The 18660-nt window shown below is 39.5% G+C and overlaps 1 protein-coding gene across 1 annotated transcript in view; it reads right to left on the reverse strand.

Moving 5' to 3' along the window:
- USH2A (usherin) overlaps positions 1-18660 on the reverse strand; it is an 890339-nt gene that overhangs the window by 497095 nt on the left and 374584 nt on the right. The window contains exons 28-30 of the mRNA XM_043922807.1: positions 13792-13995; positions 13584-13664; positions 10581-10775 (exon numbers count right to left, since the gene is read on the reverse strand). Coding sequence (XP_043778742.1) covers positions 10581-10775; positions 13584-13664; positions 13792-13995 — 480 coding nt within the window. The remainder of the gene's footprint in view (positions 1-10580; positions 10776-13583; positions 13665-13791; positions 13996-18660) is intronic.

Raw genomic sequence — 18660 nt, forward strand, 5'->3', positions numbered from 1 at the left:
AAGTCCCTTTGACAACTCCTTGCATGCTAAGTTGTTTCAGTCACGTCCAGCTCTTTGCAATCCCATGGACTGTAGCCCGCCAGGCTCCTCTGTCCATGGGATTCTCCAGGCAAGAATACTAGAGTGGGTCGCCATGCCTTCCTCCAGGGGATCGTCTTCACCCAGGGATCAAACATGTGTCTCCTACATCTCCTGCATTGGCAGGACGGTTCTTTACCACTAGAGCCCCCTGGGAAGCCCTTGGCCCACAAAGTACAGTGCATTTTGATTCTGTGTATGCCTCTAACTTCTCATGAATCGGTGATTTTCTATGTCTCTTAGTTCTTCATTCTTTTTGTAGGCACCCCAGCAAAGAGTTTCCCTTTTAGTCAATAGTTGGGAAACCCTAAAACTATTCACATATACTTTCCTTCTGACAGGCATTAACAGTTTCAGGATTGGATAGCATCTTTTGCCTGTAAGATTATTTTTAATGTTTTTTCACTCTTTTTCATGGTTTCCCCACTTCCAAGGTAGGTGGTTAAATGTGTGTAATTGAAATACACAGATGAGACTTCACGACAAGATTACAATTCTGTTTCACAAGTTGAATTGCCCTGGTCTCTTTCTTCTTTAGCCCTAACAGGAATTTGGCATTTAGAATATAAATAGTGAACTCTCTGCCTTTCTAAAGGGCATCATGGCCAGGGGATGAGAGAGTTGGGATTGTTAGAAATGTAGTGTCTCTCACCACAGTCTCAGACCTACTGAATCAAAATCTGAAGTTTACCAAGATCCTAAATAATTCTCACTTCCTTTTCACCAGCAACTCTCAGAAGCACTGCTCTTACGGGTCAGAGGCCCTACTTACACCACTTCTGTTTACTCACCTGCCCTCGCATCCTTCTGCCCACACATAGTTGCAACAAGTGGCGGGGACAAACAAAGCAGGGACAGATTCAAGCCCAGCGGGTGAAAGCGATCCCGTCTCACCTGCTCTTCCTCTCACTCCAGTGGCTTTTTAACATGTGGTTCATAAACCTCTGCAAGAGGACCAACTATAACACCTAGTAAAAGGCAGATTTCTCAATCCTAGCCCAAATACACAGAATCCTGTGCATGGAGCCCAAGAATCTGTTATTTCATAAGCAATCCAGTAACACCTTATGACCAATAGAGTTGAGACTCACTAATTGTTACTACTAGCTGTCGAAGAGAGAAAAATGAGAGATTTTACAATATGGAAACCACTTTTTTTTCAGGTACAAGACTAATATCTACTGTATATGAGGACTGAACCAGTTTTCAGAGCAAGAGAGATATTATCAACTGCATTATAAATTAAAAAGTGTTTCTTTTTTTCCTTTGTAATATAGATTTATTTAAGTCATCTGAAAGATTATTATTATTGGCTTATCAGCTATACTATAGTAAATAATAAATTTGATCACTATCTGACAAAGGAATTCAACTCTTTTAGAGTTGAGCTCAATGTAATACAACAGTAAAACTGAGAAAATATCTTCTGTGTATCAATTATTTTCTTAGCACTGTGCCAGGTGCTGTGCTAATTATGCCAATAAAGTTTACATTGAAACATCTTACGGAAATAAAAAAATGGTATATGTGCAGATTCTTGAATCTACTCCTTCTTGACAGAATTTCAAATCAGATTGGGAAGGGTCTTTCTGAGCAGTCCTGGGTTTGAAAGGAAATGCCAGGACTGTCTCTCTGGGCAGTAGCTTCGCATGTTAACAGGGCTGGAGGGAAAAAATCAGCAAGAGCTACACAGAGTTAATTGGAGCTCTTTGCAACTAGTCTAAAGATGCACTGGACTGATAACTGCAGGGCTGTCTACCCCGAGGCTCCAGCTGAGAAAATGAACTTTCAAGAACTCCCTGCTCTGAACCCTGGCCTTTGGAGGGCACAAAATCTAGACTCTGTGGCCCAAGGGGGCCCATTTGCACCTGAGTGGGGCTGTTAACCCTTGGACCCTCCACACTCCTGGGATTTCTCTCATTTAATCCTTTGGTAGCCAAACTCATGAATGGTAAATATTCTGTCTCATGCTTCTATTCTTCCAGCTCTCTTCATTAATATTCTTTTTTTTTCTCTTGCCTTCAGCATTTTGTTACTCTGACCATAATTTCCTATATCTTCCCAAGAATCATTTCATTTAATTTTTGTTGTCCTGTGATTTTCCTTTGCTAATTTTATTACTTTCTTTTAATGGTTCATCATTTTTATTCAGGCATTTCTCTTTTTTCATCCTATATTTGCAAGTTGCTCTTGGGATGTGGAAGTCCTCATAAGAACTTCTGGATAAAACTGAGACTTGACCACTGGTGTCAAACACCTTGAACAGTGTTTCCAATGCTGGCTGTACAACAGAATTACCCGCTGACACTTTAAAAATACCAATGTCCAGGCTATATTCAAAATCAAATAATCAGACTCTTCCAGGTGAGACACAGCCTTCTGTATTTTTTAAGGCCAACCAGGGGGATCTACCCTTGGTTGAGAACTTCCACCTCACTTTGTTGTTCAGTCACTCAGTCATATCCAACTCTTTGCAACCCCATGGACTGCAGCATGAGAGGGTTCCCTGTCCTTCACCATCTCTCGCAATTTGCTCAAACTCATGTCCATTGAATTGGTGATGCTATCCAACCATCTCATCCTCTGTCATACCCTTCTCTTCCTGCTTTCAATCTTTCCCAGCATTAGGGTCCATTCAAATGAGTCAGCTCTTTGCATCAGGTGGCCAAAGTATTGAAGCTTCAGAATCAGTCCTTTCAATGAATATTCAGGGTTGATTTCCTTTAGGATTGGCTGGTTTGATCTCCTTGAAATCCAAGGGACTCTAGAGAGTCTTCTCCAGCACCACAGTTCAAAAGCATCAATTCTTCAGTGCCCAGCCTTCTTTGTGGTCCAACTCTCACATCCATACATGACTACTGGAAAAACCATAGCTTTGACTATATGGATCTTTGTTGGCAAAGTAAAGTCTCTGCTTTTTAATATGCTGTCTAGGTTTGTCACAGCTTTTCTTCCAAGGAGCAAGGGTCTTTTATTTTCATGGCTGCAGTCACCATCTGCTGTGATTTTGGAGCCCAAGAAAATAGTCTGTCACTGTTTCCATTGTTTCCCCGTCTATTTGCACTGAGTTGATGGGACCAAATGCTAAGACCTTAGTTTTTTGAATGTTGAGTTTTAAGCCAACTTTTTCACTCTCCTCCTTCATCTTCCTCAAGAGCCTCTTTAGCTTCTCTTCACTTTATGCCATAAGGGTGGTATCATCTGTATATCCAAGGTTAATGATATTTCTCTGGCAATCTTGATTCCAGCTTGTGCTTCATCCTGTCCAGCATTTCGCATGAGGTACTCTACATAAAATTTAAATAAGCAGGATGACATTATACAGCCTTGACATATTTCATTCCCAATTTGGAACCAGTCCATTGTTCCATGTCCAGTTCTAACTCTTGAGTCTTGACCTGCATACAGGTTTCTCAGGAGGCAGGTAAAGTGGTCTGGTATTCCCATCTCTTTAAGAATCTTCAACAGTTTGTTGTGATCCACATAGTCTAAGGCCTTCACATAGTCAATGAAACTGAAGTATTCCCATCTCTTTAAGAATCTTCAACAGTTTGTTGTGATCCACATAGTCTAAGGCCTTCACATAGTCAATGAAACTGAAGTAGATGTTTTTCTGGAATTCTCCTGCTTTTTGTACAATCCAGTGGATGTCGGCAATTTGATCTCTGGTTCCTCTGCCTTTTCTAAATTCAGCTCGAACATCTGGAAAGTCTCGGTTCATGTACTGTTGAAGCCTAGCTTGAAGGATTTTGAGCATTACTTTGCTAGCATGTGAAATGAGTGTAATCATGTGGTAGTTTGAACATTCTTTGGCATTGCCCTTCTTTGGGATTGGAATGAAAATACCAATGAAATGACCACATGTTTTGAAGTACAAAAAGACAGTAGGTGAAAACAAATGGACAACTTGAAGAAGAACTCAGGGCAAACCTTATCCTGAGCTGGGTACAAAATGCCCACAATTTTCAGCTTTCCTCCTCCACCTAAGACTGAGAAGAAAAGAGTCGACTTTTAACAATTGCTGTGGGGCTAATGCAAATTTACCTTAATTGACACCTTCCTAATCCCAGTGAAGGTTTTTATTAACAACAACTAATTGCCCAGTAAAATGACATGAAAATGGTTTTATTTTCCTGATCAAACACTCAGTATGAAGATAAAAGTCAGGGAATATGGCAAATGAACTATAGAAGTGCATTTTACTGATGGGGGAAAAAAATCTGTAACTCAAAAAGAACAAGAGACTATAGCACTCAAATTAGAGAAGACTATCATGCTCAGGGGAGAATTTAATTCAGGAAGCTTGTAAAACTTAAAAATCACCAGTTTCATGCTATTAAGATCAAAAAGAACTTGGAATCCATTAACAAGAGACTGAAGGTAAATGATAAATAACACAGATGAAAATTGATAATACTGAGAAATAGGCAGAAATCAAAGTGAGCTAGGTGAGAAAGAAATTCAAATCATATAAAAGACCAAAGTAGAAGAGTTTTTTAAATCATCTCAGAAGATTCAAAGAGCAGAATTAACAGTGTCAAAATAAAAAAATGAAAAATGAAAAATTATGAAGTAATAACCCAGATCCAGAGACCGAATAGTATAAAGATAACAATTAATTCATTGAACATTTATTATGTGCCTATCTACAAGCAAAATATTCTAGGAGTTAATTCATTTTTAAATCTTTGCAGCAATCTTATAACATAAAGGAGGTTTTCACCTTGAATTTATAGATAAGGACACTCCAATATAGCGATACATTTTCAAATTTGCCTGATACCATCCTAAATGACATTACTGGGATTTGAACTCAGATTGATTTGACCCTGGGACTTCCCTGGTGACTCAGATGGCAAAGAATCTGCCTGCGGTACAGGAGACCCAGGTTCAATTCCTGGGTCAGAAAGATCCCCTCAAGAAGGAAATGGCAACCCACTCCAGTAATTTTTGCCTGGAGAAGTCCATGGACAGAGGAGCCTGGAGAGCTGCAGTCTAAGGGGTCACAAAGGATCAGACAACACTGACCAACTAACATATTGACTTCCACTTTGATTTGACTCGACAACTGTGTTCTAGACTTCCAAAATGAGGAAGGTAAACTGAGGAGAAATGTATAATATTGAAAACTCCTATTTCTCAACAGCAAATTTTCCAAGCCAAAGAGAGACTCGAATTTGAAGAAAGAGTTTGCTATATAACAGAAAAAAAAAAAAATTCATGAAAAGAAACCAACGCATTTTATTATAACTTAATTGGTCAAGGACCCTTTTTGAACCAATACAGCTAAATTGGCTTACGGATTCAGGATTTATTTGATGGCTCCATTCAAAAAATACCACTCTAATAACCAAAAATTAAACTTCAAAATCTTAACAAGAGTCACCTGAGAAATGCTAAAGGGGGATTACTTTCAAGACCAATAACAAAGCCACTCATGATCTGCTTTGTTTTGCCCTCTCTTGGTCCTTGTTCTCTTAATCAATTGACAAAACAGCTGCCATCAACCAATCTCTACACTCCTAATATCTTCACCAAATCCATTATTTCCGGCTCTCTACTTTCTCATCCCTTCTTTCTCACTCTAGTTGTTGGTTTTTTTTTTCTTTTGCTGTGAAATCTGACATTGGTACTAATTCAGCCTGGCTTTGGTGCCCCTCAATTCATACTCTTCTCCCTTAATAGACTGATTCTTCCCAATAAAAGTCCATCTTGCAGTACCAGAGTTCTCCATAACCTTTAAGATTACCTCTTACATATGTCCTTATCTGTTCACTTCTTTGTAAGCAACAGACTCCTTGAGAGGAAAAAAAGTTATAGAATTCATAGTCCAGCACAAGCAAGAAGAGAAATAAAGGAATAGCAAAAAAAGTAAATTAATTAAAAATATTGAAGTTATTTAACCCCATAAAATAGGGTAGGAGAAATAAGAGCAATTGTATAAACTACAAAAATAAACATGAATTACACTCCCCTACTAAAATACAGAGAGTTTTAAGTTGACTATAAAGCTAAATCAAACTAGATTCTTTTTAAGCAGATATACTTCAAACAATGTAACTTTAAAAGTGGCAAACATAAATGTAATAAGAAAAAGAAAAATACAAACAAAAAGCAAGCTTCCAAAGTAACACAACTGACAAATTGAAGAAACTGATAAAACTGCAATAATTGAGGTTTCTTTCCTTAGTTTTTCACAGATTGGATATACAAAAATAAATAACAGTTGGTCAGAGGTTCTCTAATTTTCCTGTCTCTATATACCTCTGACATGCTCAAAATGCCCTACAGTAACATTCAGCAGTTTACTGTACTGGTTTTCAATCTTGGGGGTAGGATTACCTTTAAGAATCTTGTGTAATTTGAGAGGATTCTCTGACCTGTTTCTAATTTGATCTTGCCTCAAATTCAGAATTGCTAATTCAGAAGATATGCATTATATATACATATATATATAAAATCAATATGGTATATCTAATAAAATATTAGTATACCCTGAAAGAAGAATATGGACATCTTTACCCAAATTACCCATAGAAAACTAACAAAAAAATCTTTAAGATATTATATCAACTATAGAAAATGTCATTTAAAATCTGCACATAAAAATGTAAATCAAAATAAAAGAAAAATAAGAAACGGGGGTGTTGCAACACATAAGGCAAACTTAACTACAATATTCTTCATATGTAAAGAGATACTTAAAATCAATGAGAAAAATGTGAATCTTCCAATAGGAAAACTGATAATGAAACATGATAGGTATGTCATAAAAGAAGTATATATTATCAGTAAATATGAAAATGCTTAATGTCTCCAGGAATCAAAGAAACCAAATTAAAATAATACTCTGATATATTTTTTTTTAAATGTACAGTTTAACTGTAGAACTTGTCAACTAGGATATAAAGTGAAATATACAATCTCGCATTCTGCTTGCTGGTGGGAGTATGATTTACATAGTCTTTTTGGCACATACTTGACAACCTAAAAATATAACTGTATCTTTGTTAAGAAATTACCGTATGTTAAGCATTGTGCGAGATGCCTTAAAAACTTCTGGTAGCTGACATTTATATAGTGTGACAATGTGTCAAGGGTGCCCTGTGTGCTTTACATACACATGGATTCCCTTAATCCTCACAGCTGTCCTGTGAGGTGGGTGGCTATTTCATTACCCACAGGGAATCCGAAGTACAGACATGTTAATTAATGTGTCTAAGTTTACACAGCTGAAAAGAGAGCTGAAATACACACTTCACTCAATATATATACACTTAATATACTTAATATTCTTCTGAGGTTAATATTATTCTTCTGCTTCATAGGTTAAGACACTATAAAGAGATCCAGGAGATTACACAATTTCCCCAATGTTACAGGGAGGGTAAGCAGCAGAGATTTGTATCAATGTCTGCTTGAGCCAGCTTCCCAGGTGGCTCAGATGCTAAAGACCCTGCCTGCAATGCAGGAGACCCAGGTTCAAATCCTGAGTTGGGAAGATCCCTGGAGAAGGGAATGGCAACCCACTCCAGTACTACTCTTACCTAGAGAATTCCATGGACAGAGGAGCCTGGTGAGCTACAGTCCATGGAGTTACAAAGAGTCGGACATGACTGAGCGACTAACACACACACTGCTTGACCTCAGAGTCCAAGACTGAATACTGCTTTAGGAATCTTTGATCTAGTTGTTCCATGTCAAGGGATTTAACCTACCATCAATGTCAGTCATTCCTCCAAAGATTTGTATGCAGACTTTTAAAAATCCTATTACTTATAATAGCAAAATTTGGAAATCCAGAAAATAAGAGGAGACAGATAAAATGAGATTGGGAGAGAGGCAGTGGAAAGCAGCTGAAGAATTTTAAAGAGAGGAGCATGATGTCTGGTTGCTGGGTGGGATGGAATCATGGTTGTGGGGTGGAGGTGTCATGAGAAAGGAGAGTGCTGTAGTTGTCCAGGTAAGACATTGGAATGGTTTGTCTTGGACAATAGATTAGGGGAGACATAGATGAGTTTAACACCTAGTTTAGAAAATGAAATCAATAAACACGGATATATGATGTCTGAACAGGATGAAAACATCTCAAAAATTCTCAAGCTCAATTAACTGGGGGGCTGGAGATATCATTTATTGATATTGAGAATGCATGAGGAACAGAAATTCAGTTTTGGAGATGGTAACTTTAGAAATAATGAGACATCTACTGGAAATGTCAATTTTTTTTCAAATGCCTGCTGGATACACACATTTGGAAGTCTGGGTAGGATGTGCATTTAGGAGTCAATAGTGTCTGTAGGGTATTGGATGCTTTATGAGTCTATGAGTTTCCTGGAGCAAGACTGTAGAAAAAAATTTAAAAAGAGAGAGAAAAGGTCCCAGGTCTAAACCCTGAGGTCTTTCAAAAGGCAGAGTTGAGCTTCTGAGGGAGTGGGCAAAGACCCTGAGAAAAGGGGACCCAGAGCAGAACAATCAGAAAAGTGATGAAACATTTCAAGAGATGGTAAGAAATCCACAGTGCAGAATGCCATCAAGCAGAGGAGACCAGGATTGTAGTGTTTTGTGGATATTTAAAATGGAAGTTTTTGGAGTCCTCAACAAGGCAAGTAAGCAGAAGCCAGACCTAATGAAGAAATGGGGACAGCACCATAGATGCCTTAGGAAGAGGAGAGAGACAGCAATAGCTGGAAGGGACTTTAGATAAAAGCAGGATTTTTATCATTGGTTTGGGTTTGTTTGTGTTTAGCAATGGGTATTGATAGACGTGTCTGAATGATCCTGGGCAGAACCCAAATGGGCAGTGGCTCTGACTTCGGCAGCACCAGCATCACTAGAGGAGGGCTTGGTAAAACGGGACTGCTGAGCCCCGCTTCACAGCTTCTGCTTCCGCACGTGGGGGTGGGCTGGACAATGTGCATGAATAAGAAGGTCTCAGGGGAGGCTGTTGATCCAAGTCCTAGGACCACACTTGGTAAAAGACTGCAGGAGACAGACGCTAAAATATAATAGGAAGAGAGCACCAGTAATCGCTCTGAAAAAGTAGGGAAAGTTGGGTCCATAGGACTTTTGAAGATTTTATTTTTAATAGCATAAGGGAAGCTCTATAAAAACAGGAAGGGAATTGGAGAGAAATGTGAAAAAAATGAAAATAATATTATGTGCCAAAGATTTTTTAAATGTTTTAACATCCATTAATTCACTAAACCCATAATAACAGTGTTATTGGTCAGAAAAATGCAATTAATGTATATATTTCATAGGAAGAGAGTGACAGAAATTTTTTATGATAGCTTTTTGCTTTTTTTTTTGGTGTCTAAGAAAATCTCATATATAAGGCTATCAGCTGAGTGGGATAAAGAAGGCAGGTTAACATCTAGATAGTTTGGGAAAATATAAAATATTTAACGAGAATAGGAGAAGGAGCTTATTATAGAAACACAGTAGGATTGGTGTCATCACTGAGTGTCCAACAGAAAATGGGAACTGAGATTTTTTCCAGCCCACTTAGCTGCAATGTGCAGCCTGGGCAAAGGCCTAATCTGATTGGGTTTTTATCAGATGGGTAAAATAGAAGACAAAGGATGTGAAAGATAAACAATTTTTTTTTAATTGGTTGTATATTTGGGCTGTAGATTCTAAGGAATCTAAAACAAGGAAGTAAAGATTGATAGAGTTGACTGATAGAGTTGAAAAACAATTAAGGCCACTTTGAAAATCCATCTAATTTGTCAAGTTCTGAAAGTATCTCTGACAGAGGAAAATTATTTTTTCTATTAAATTTCTTTGATGCATTTTATTTTATTTTTTTTTTTTTGGTCAAAGGCTTAAATCTGGCTTTCCATTTAAATGGGCCTTAACATTTCATGAGGCTGAAAACTGCTATTTTATGACACAAGCAGAAATTTGAGCATGGGACCTTGTGTGATGCTTGTGAGTGTATTTCACTCCTGCCGGTCTGCACACCATCCATGCCGCACCGTGAGAAATTGATTCACTGATTTGCCAGTCAAACTGCTGGTGCTCTAATCTCCTCTACCTTGACATAATTAGGTTTAATAAACAATTTTACAATAAATAACGGTACTGTGAACTTGGGCTAGTCCCAACGAGTAAACTTTTGCATGGTAAAATAGGTCACTGGCACCCTATGTATATATAAGATCTTGAAAAGTTTCACATTTGAAGGGTATATAAGCATCCTAGGTAATAAGAACCTCATTAAGGGTGAGAGCCACTTGTGACCTAACCTTTGGGGGATGGAGAAAGTACCAGCCTCATAATGAAACTGTCCATGAAAGCCCATAAACATTTATAGAATTATTTTTCATCCTTCATGGATAGAGGTGTCCATATAATTAGATGATTCTTGTTGCTTGTAACCAGGCAAAAATCTGAGACTTTTTCATATACTAGGGGAAAAGGCTTGAAGGATGTTTGTATTCAAAGTCAAAACAAAAAGAAAATTAATGAGATCTACTCCCTCGAGGAACCCACTTTACCTGTGAAGGTGTTGGTATCGACAAGCTCAGAGCTGGCAGAGGGCATGCGGGGTGGACCAGGGGCGTCCTCACTGTAGGCTCTTAGGATATACTTCTCAATTACACCTCTAGCCACAACAGGTTCATCCCAGGTCACCTCGATGCTATAGCCATTTATGCTGCGGACTCCTGAGGGAGTCGGCACACTTTGTGGAGCTGTGAAAGGATAAAAGAGAAAATAGGCAGAATGGCAGTTCTGAGAAGACTATTGCTCCTATTCTTCACTTTTAATGGCTGCAGTAAATCAGACTCAACCATTAGCATAAATACAATTTATTAGAGTTGTAACTTTTCAGCATTGATTTAATATGACTGCACATCTTGAGCCATTCAGTTTAAGCGATATTTCAAAACCATCAAAACTCCATCGACATCACGTTCTTTCAAGCCTAGACCAGGTTTTCCAAAAACATTTAATGTATCCAACATGTTTTAACCATCACTCATAAAGAAGGAGGTGGATGGTAGGCCGATAACAAGTTCAAACAATATAATGATGTACCCCTTTGAAGCAAGATAATTAGACTGTTATTATACATAGTGGTTTGACACTTTTATATCGTCAATGTATTAGCCAAAAAATATCACAAATGTGATCATATTGTACTTGAAGGTCTGATCCCATTTGCCAAATTCAATTGTTTTTCCAATTAATTTTTAAAGAAGCAATATACCAGGTGGGATATACAGGATACATTCCTAACTGCACTTAGGGGAAGGGGCAGGTAGAGAAGTCAATGCCCTTGAGATTCTACAAAACCATTTTCAGAGCCATTTTCTTCGGAGTATCACAAAGTAACACAAAATGAAAAGTTTAAAGAAACTACAAAACCTCACTTATAAGCTGAATCCCCTACTGTTAAAAATCCATAATCTTTAACTATTTATTAGATATTTCTATGGTTCTGATCAGTAACAACTTTATCACAGCTGACTGCACGGAGGATACCGAGAAAAAGCCCCAGGAACTCCATGGCAGGATGATGGATGACAGAAGGGCTCGGACTGCTGCTGGACTCCTGAGCACTCTCGATGGAGGATCACCCTGGTGTCTCCCCATCAAATAGCCTCCTCCTCTGACGTTACTCTTCAGGCCAATAAAACAGGACTGCCACAAGGGAAGCATCATGAACGTAAGGAATGAGAGGAAGCACAGAGGTGGAGAACCACTGTGCAGGTGAAACATTACAAGCAACTTTAGGAAACACACAGGCCATGCAGTCACGTTCCAAGTGATGGGACAATGGGAGTGATGCTGATTTTATTCGTTCTGAAATGTGGTACAGGGCAAAGTACAGTCCTGTCTAACAGATGGTGTTCTCATAAGGGACAGAGCAAAACTGACTCAAAAATAATTAAATAGCGCAATTATTCTCCAACCCTTGGGAGCATGTAGCTGCTCGGTGCTGTGGTCAGATTGTAAATATGAATTTATGGCATAAGACTTTGTGGTCAGATCACTGCTATAAATTCAGAGCTCTATTTGCATACTTTCTTGGTGGTACTCAAAATGGGGGTTATTAAGCTATGTAAGGCATGCACTTTCTGGACACCTACTTAGGTTGCTGAATTAGACTGAAAGCAGGCTTTATATTTATTAATAAAGTAGAGAAATGCGAAACAGGGGCAGAGAACATGCCAGTCACAAATGAACATTTTACATTAGAGCTTTTTCTAAGATCTAAAATTGAAAAGGATTTAAGGGATCATTCAGTTCATTGTCTTGCCTATAAATAGATGATGATTTAACTCATCCTGGAAAAGTGTCAAGTTGTCCTCTTCTGGAAACTCTATAGGCAGCAAACTTCGAAAATTCTTATTAGTATCCCATCTCAGGATTTAATTATCTTTTAGATTAAAAAGATTCCTCAAAGGACGTCTGCACTAGAAACCTGTTATTGATGATAAATATGAGCGGGTACTTGGTAAGACAAACAAACACGTCTTTAGACAAATCATGACTTGCTAACAACTCGTCAAGAGTGTCAATCACATGGAAATGTATTTGTCTTTCTGACAAATATTTTCTCTAAAATGATAGAAGGCTGCTGACTCACAAAACTTCTCGTAATGAATGCCTCTTTGTGATGGTATTATGTGAAAAGATGTTGCGGTCACTGTCAGAAGTACAAAGCACTAATAAATCAGTTATCTGAAATTAGATCTAATAGTCTGTCTCCTAGTTGCTTCTCCATTCAACTCAAAGAAATTAGACCACTCAGTGATTTCTATCCTGGGAGAGGCATTCTGAGACCCTAACAGTAAGCACCATGGCAAACATCTGCCATTATGTGATAAAAGACACACGTGTGCAAGTTTAGTCGTATCCAACTGTTTTGGAGACCCCATGGACTGTAGCCCACCAGGCCCCTCCATCCATGGAATTTTCCAGGCAAGAATACTGAAATGAGTTGCCATTTTCCTCCTCCAGTGGATCTTCCTGATACAGGGATCGAACCTGCCCCTCCTGTGTCTCCTGTATCGCAGGCAGATTCTTTTCCAACTGAGCCATTGTGGAAGCCCAATAAAAGACACATTTGCTTCCAACCACAGTGTGGCTTTCAAACAAGCTCTCCACCAAAGAGGCCAGAAGCTGCCTATCCTCACCGAAAGGTAACCCTGACTTTAGCTTTTCGGGGACTAAGCAACTTGTAAAGATTTCCAGTTCTTTGATGAATTACAGTCGATATGGGCCTTTATCAAGACAACCTGAACTTACTTTCTGCTGCATCTGAAGAGGAAAGACTCCGCCTGAACAAATCTTTATGAAATATTTGAAGAATCAAAAGTCCTGGTCCACTAAGCATTTTCACCAACAACAGATGCCTCTGCAAACCAAGGTGTGCTCTGTCACAAGATTACAAACATGCTACTTGCTGCATGGGTGAGAGGTTTTGTTTTTCTTTACATGCACACATGTGTGCATTCGTGTGCGATACACTTCTTAAGATAAATACTCTTTACCTGCTCCTGTTGTGCGTCCCCGGCTCCAGTCGCTATGTACCGAACCTCCTTCATGTGAGGCTGTTACTCGATACAGGTATTCTTTAATGGAAATAAGAAGGAGGAAAGTTAAGACAGGACTCATGGAGACTAGTAGTGGGCTGGCAGGGAGGGAAGAGGCGATGAGGAAGAGCCGTGGAACACTGAATTTAGAGCATCTCTGCGTTACCTGTGAACGGCTGGAGACGGCTCTCATAAGCAGTCCGCTCTTCTCCCCGGTACACCAGGATGGAGTCATTTCCCCTGCACTTAGCAGCACTGTCAGTTGACAAGCATCCATCCAGATTGACTCTGACAGCACCACTGGACACGGATGCCAAGTTAATGACGGCACCCTGTGCAAACTTCACATCCTTCATGCAACCACCGAAACCTAGCAAACAGTAAGGGATGAGGATCACATGAAGGGCTTGAGTCCTCAATTAGCCATCATTTTTCTCCCCTGTAGCACTACATTTTGATGACATTGGGGAGGTGGTTTAGACACAATTTGCAAACTTTAAAGTCTTCTTTGGGAGGTCCTGTATGCTCCCCCTGCCTGCTTTTTACCAGGCTAAGCTTTTGCCGGAAGTATTTATATTTACGTTATTTTGAAATATATATACAAGCTGATCATTGTAATTCAACTGAATTAGATTCAACTGAAAAGTATGTATTATATCTTTTTAGGAGCAGTTTTTTTTGCATTCTGTTTATTCTTATGAAATAATATGTAGTCCAGTGGTGCTACATAATATATAGGCAATTACACATTATGGTGAGAGCATTTTCACATGTTTCTCAATCCTGGAAAATGAAGTGACATGTATGTATAAGTCCATGTCTAAGTGCCAAAAACTAATATGTGAATGAGCGTGATTATTCAAGAAGCTCACTGAGGAAAAAAATACACTCTCGGGTCCCCAGCGGTTCAGAGGTAAAGAATCTGCCTGCAATGCAGGAAACATGGGTAGATGTAGGTTTGGTCCCAGGGTTGGAAAGATCCCCTGGAGGAGAAAATGGCAACCCACTCCAGAACTGTTGCCTGGGAAATCACATGGACAGAGGAGCCTGGCGGGCTACAGTCCATAGCCTCACAAAGAGTTGGACATGACAGCATGCAAGCATGAGGTTCTAATGCAGAACAGTAGGAGATGGTTGGATAAGATCACCAACTCAATGGACATGAGTCTGACCCAACTCCTGAAGATAGGGAAGGACAAGGAAGCCTGATGGTCTGCAATCCATGGGGTTGCAAAGAGTTAGACATGACTTACCAACTGAACAACAACAAGGAGAAAGAATATAGTTTCAAAATACACTAAAATCATGAGTTTTTGCAATGAATTCCATACCAACCATTGCATAGTCATAGAACGAAGCCCCAGTTAAATCAGGACACTTGGGAGCTGTCACTGTGCTCCACCATTTTCACTGAGTTCCATAATATCAACTGTGCAAAATGATTAGCAGTTTCAGGTTCATGGTCTCAGGACAGGAACCAAATTCAACTTTGGCAATAGCGACACAAGAAGCATCCTGCAAAGTGTACTCTACTCAATTGACTTTAGAATAGCCACGCTGCACTCAGTTCTGGGAGGTTTAATAGAGAAGGTGGAGGAGACGGGTTTGAAGTGTGCGCTGACTGCCCTTTTCTTACAGAACCATGGGGCATCACGTCACCCAGGGAGCAGCAGGAGCTTTGAATGACTCGCTATTTTGTATAAACAGAGATCAATTCTGTGAGGTTTGACAGCACTCTGCTCACAAAACTGCACACAATTGTCAAAGAAGGGACAAACAGACTGAGTCTGAGATTGCTGGAACACATAGTTTCTCTCGTGAACAAAATACTGCCAAGTCTGAACGGCCCCAAACAGATAATTAGTTCTTTTCAGGATTAAAGCCCACCAGCAAGAAATGGAAATAAAACACAATGCAATGCTGGACAGTAAAGTAAGTTAATTCTAACAATGACCATATTGTTCTCTTCAGCATTTATATGGTGCGTTACTCTGTCTTCTAACACATTAAGTTGCAGCCTATTTCCTTTTAAATGCCTTTGCTATTATTCACATTCCTTTAGGCCTGACTGATCAATACTGCTAGTCTATCTTCAACTCACAGTATATACTCAGTAAGTTGGGTAAATTGAGTTGAAAGCAATGAAGCTCCATATAAAAGCATCTCCTTGAAAATTCAGAAGCTAAGAATTCTAATGTCTTTACAAGTAGTAATTTTCTGATGGCACAGAGCTGGGTCACCTAACTTCTCTGGTCCTCCAGTTTCTCTGCCAATAAAAGGATGAACAATTCAAAGACAGCTTTGGCAAACATTAATGCACCCTTATAAGGAATGCCCCTTTACTGTTCAAGGGGTACAGAATTTCAGTTTCACAGTATGAAAAGACTGCTAGAGATAGATGGTGTTGATGGTTGCTCAAAAACATGAATGTACTCAATGCCTGAACTGGACACTTAAAAGTGATTAAGATGGTAAATGGTATCTTAGGTGTTACTGTTCAGTTGCTAAGTTGTGTCCGATTCTCTATGACCCCATGGACTGTAGCCCACCAGCCTCCTCTACCCATGGAATTTTCCAGGGAAGAATACTGGGTTGCCATTTCCTTCTGCAGGAGATCTTCCTGACCCAGGGATCAAACCCACATCTCCTATATTAGTAGGTAGATTCTTTGAGTCACCTGGCAAGCCCCAATTGTAAGTTAGGCATCTGCTGTTGTTTAGTCGCTCAGTTGTGTCCAACTCTTTGAGACCCCATGGACTGCAGCACGCCAGGCCTCCCTGTCCATCACCATCCCCTGGAGTTTGCTCAAACTATGTCCAATGAGTCGGTAGTGCCGTCCAACCATCTCATCCTCTGTCGTCCCCTTCTCCTCCTGCCTTCAATCTTTCCCAGCATCAGGGTCTTCTCTAATGAGTCAGTTCTTCATATCAGGTGGCCAAAGGATTGGAATTTCAGCTTTAGCATCAGTCCCTTCAATAATATTCAGGATTGATTTCCTTTAGGATTGACTGGTTTGATCTCCTTGCTGTGCAAGAGACTCTCAAAGAGTCTTCTCCAACACCACAGTTCAAAAGCATCAATTCTTCTGCATTCAGCCTTCTTTATGGTCAAACTCTCACATCCATACATGACTACTGGAAAACCCATAGCTTTAACTATACAGACCTTTGTCAGCAAAGTATTGTTAGGTATATTTAACTACAATTAAAAAGGTTAAAAAAATTTAAAGAAGTATCTTAAACATTAATACACAGGACACAATTTTAAATTTTGAAAAGGCCACAGTCATAGGCTTCCTTCACTCTGGAGATAAAAAGGTGCAGAGTTACAGAGTGATGCTTCTATGCAGTAATTCTGCTTAGGAAGTGGGACTCTGCCCTCAGGCCTTGGGGGTATAGCTACCTAGGCTATAGTGCAGGTCCTTGTTGTGCTATCCTCAGGGTAGCAGAGGGTTTTGTCAAAGTTTGTACCATTCTTCCAACTCTGCACCATCAGAAACCCTCCACTGAAAACGCTCCCTAGTGATCTCTGAAATATGACTGGGATGCGAGGGTAAAAAGAGGGGAGAGGGGCTGTCTGTGGGAAGACTAGTGATGCCTCCTCATCTTTTTTCCCTGCCTTTGTGAAAACTGGAAGTGACTCCCCACACCTATCCTCCTCCCGGGTATCTGAATACAGGAAGGTGGTCTAGAACCCTGGGTTGACAAATCTGAGAGACACAGTAGCCCCCTGGGGGAGGAGTTCAACCCTGGGGCGCTTGGGCCTGCAGGATGGTCGGCTGTCAGCCCCACTCTTAACCTCTCTGCTCAGAGCTATGGACAGACCACAACCTGGGAGACCACATGCCATGGCCCGCTCACTCCCAACCCAAGAGCCCGTGGTCTAAGGTGGAATATCTTCAGCACATTATGTTGCCCAGTGTCTCCAGAACACAGAGGAAAATTAATCTGCCTTTTTAAAGGAAGATTGTAACAATAATGGATATTAAAAAGATAGCTCTAGTAGGACCACAATAATAGAGTCTTTGGAAAAGGTGGTAATGGAGAAGCACGTCACTGTTGTTTAGTCGCGAAGTCGTGTCTGACTCTTTGCGACCCCATGTCTGTAGCCCACCAGGCTCTTCTGTCCATGGCATTTTACCAGGCAAGAATATTGGAGTGGGTTGCCATTCCCTTCTCCAGGGGATCTTCCTGATCCAGGGATCAAACTTGGGTCTCCCACATTGCAGGTGTATTCTTTACCACCGAACCAGCAGGAAAGCCCAGTGAAGAAGCATAGAACAATTTTTATGATAGCGGACTGAAAAAAATACAGTAAGTAAACATGATTAGTTTTAGTTGCAATTTACTACATGCATGCAGCACCTTTATATTGTGAATGTTCTCCTGATCACTGTGTAAAACATGCTGCTACTTATATAAATCAGTACTATTCAAAACATCTGAGTCAGAATCTTAAGAGACAAAGCCATTTAAATACCATTTAAAACCTGCATTTTAAAAAACCTTTTCTGGGCAATTTCAGTGGATCTTGAATAATAATAATAGCTAATTTTATTGAGTTCTTACAAAGTTTTAGCTACTATACTTCAATATTTTATCAGTGGTTTGAGAACCACTGATATGGATGATACTGCAATGATAAAAATTTAGTATTATCCATAAATAAAATATCTTCTAGTATCACAGTCTTAGTCATAGAGTTAGTCCCCTTGGGTCTATGTTGATGCTTTAAAGTTTCATCATTATCATCTTATAATTCCAATTTTAGCCAGCTTTCTAGGACATTCATAATAATGGGTTTTGGTGTACTTTGACAGTAAAATGCTCAGTATACAGAGGATTTTTCCTAGATGTAAATAGAATCAAGTAATTTTGTTCTTATAAAGAGTTTTCAAGCTCTTTCTAACCTCAGAAACCTGAAAACCCAAAGAAGCCCTTATATGAATGTAATATTTTTAGCTGCTGTTACATCTTAAGTGCCTTGAAAATGTCATTACTGTCTTACACCCCAGATATTCATTAACTCCCTACTA

Source organism: Cervus elaphus, chromosome 14 (assembly GCF_910594005.1).
Source record: "Cervus elaphus chromosome 14, mCerEla1.1, whole genome shotgun sequence".
Classification (NCBI taxonomy): domain Eukaryota; kingdom Metazoa; phylum Chordata; class Mammalia; order Artiodactyla; family Cervidae; genus Cervus; species Cervus elaphus.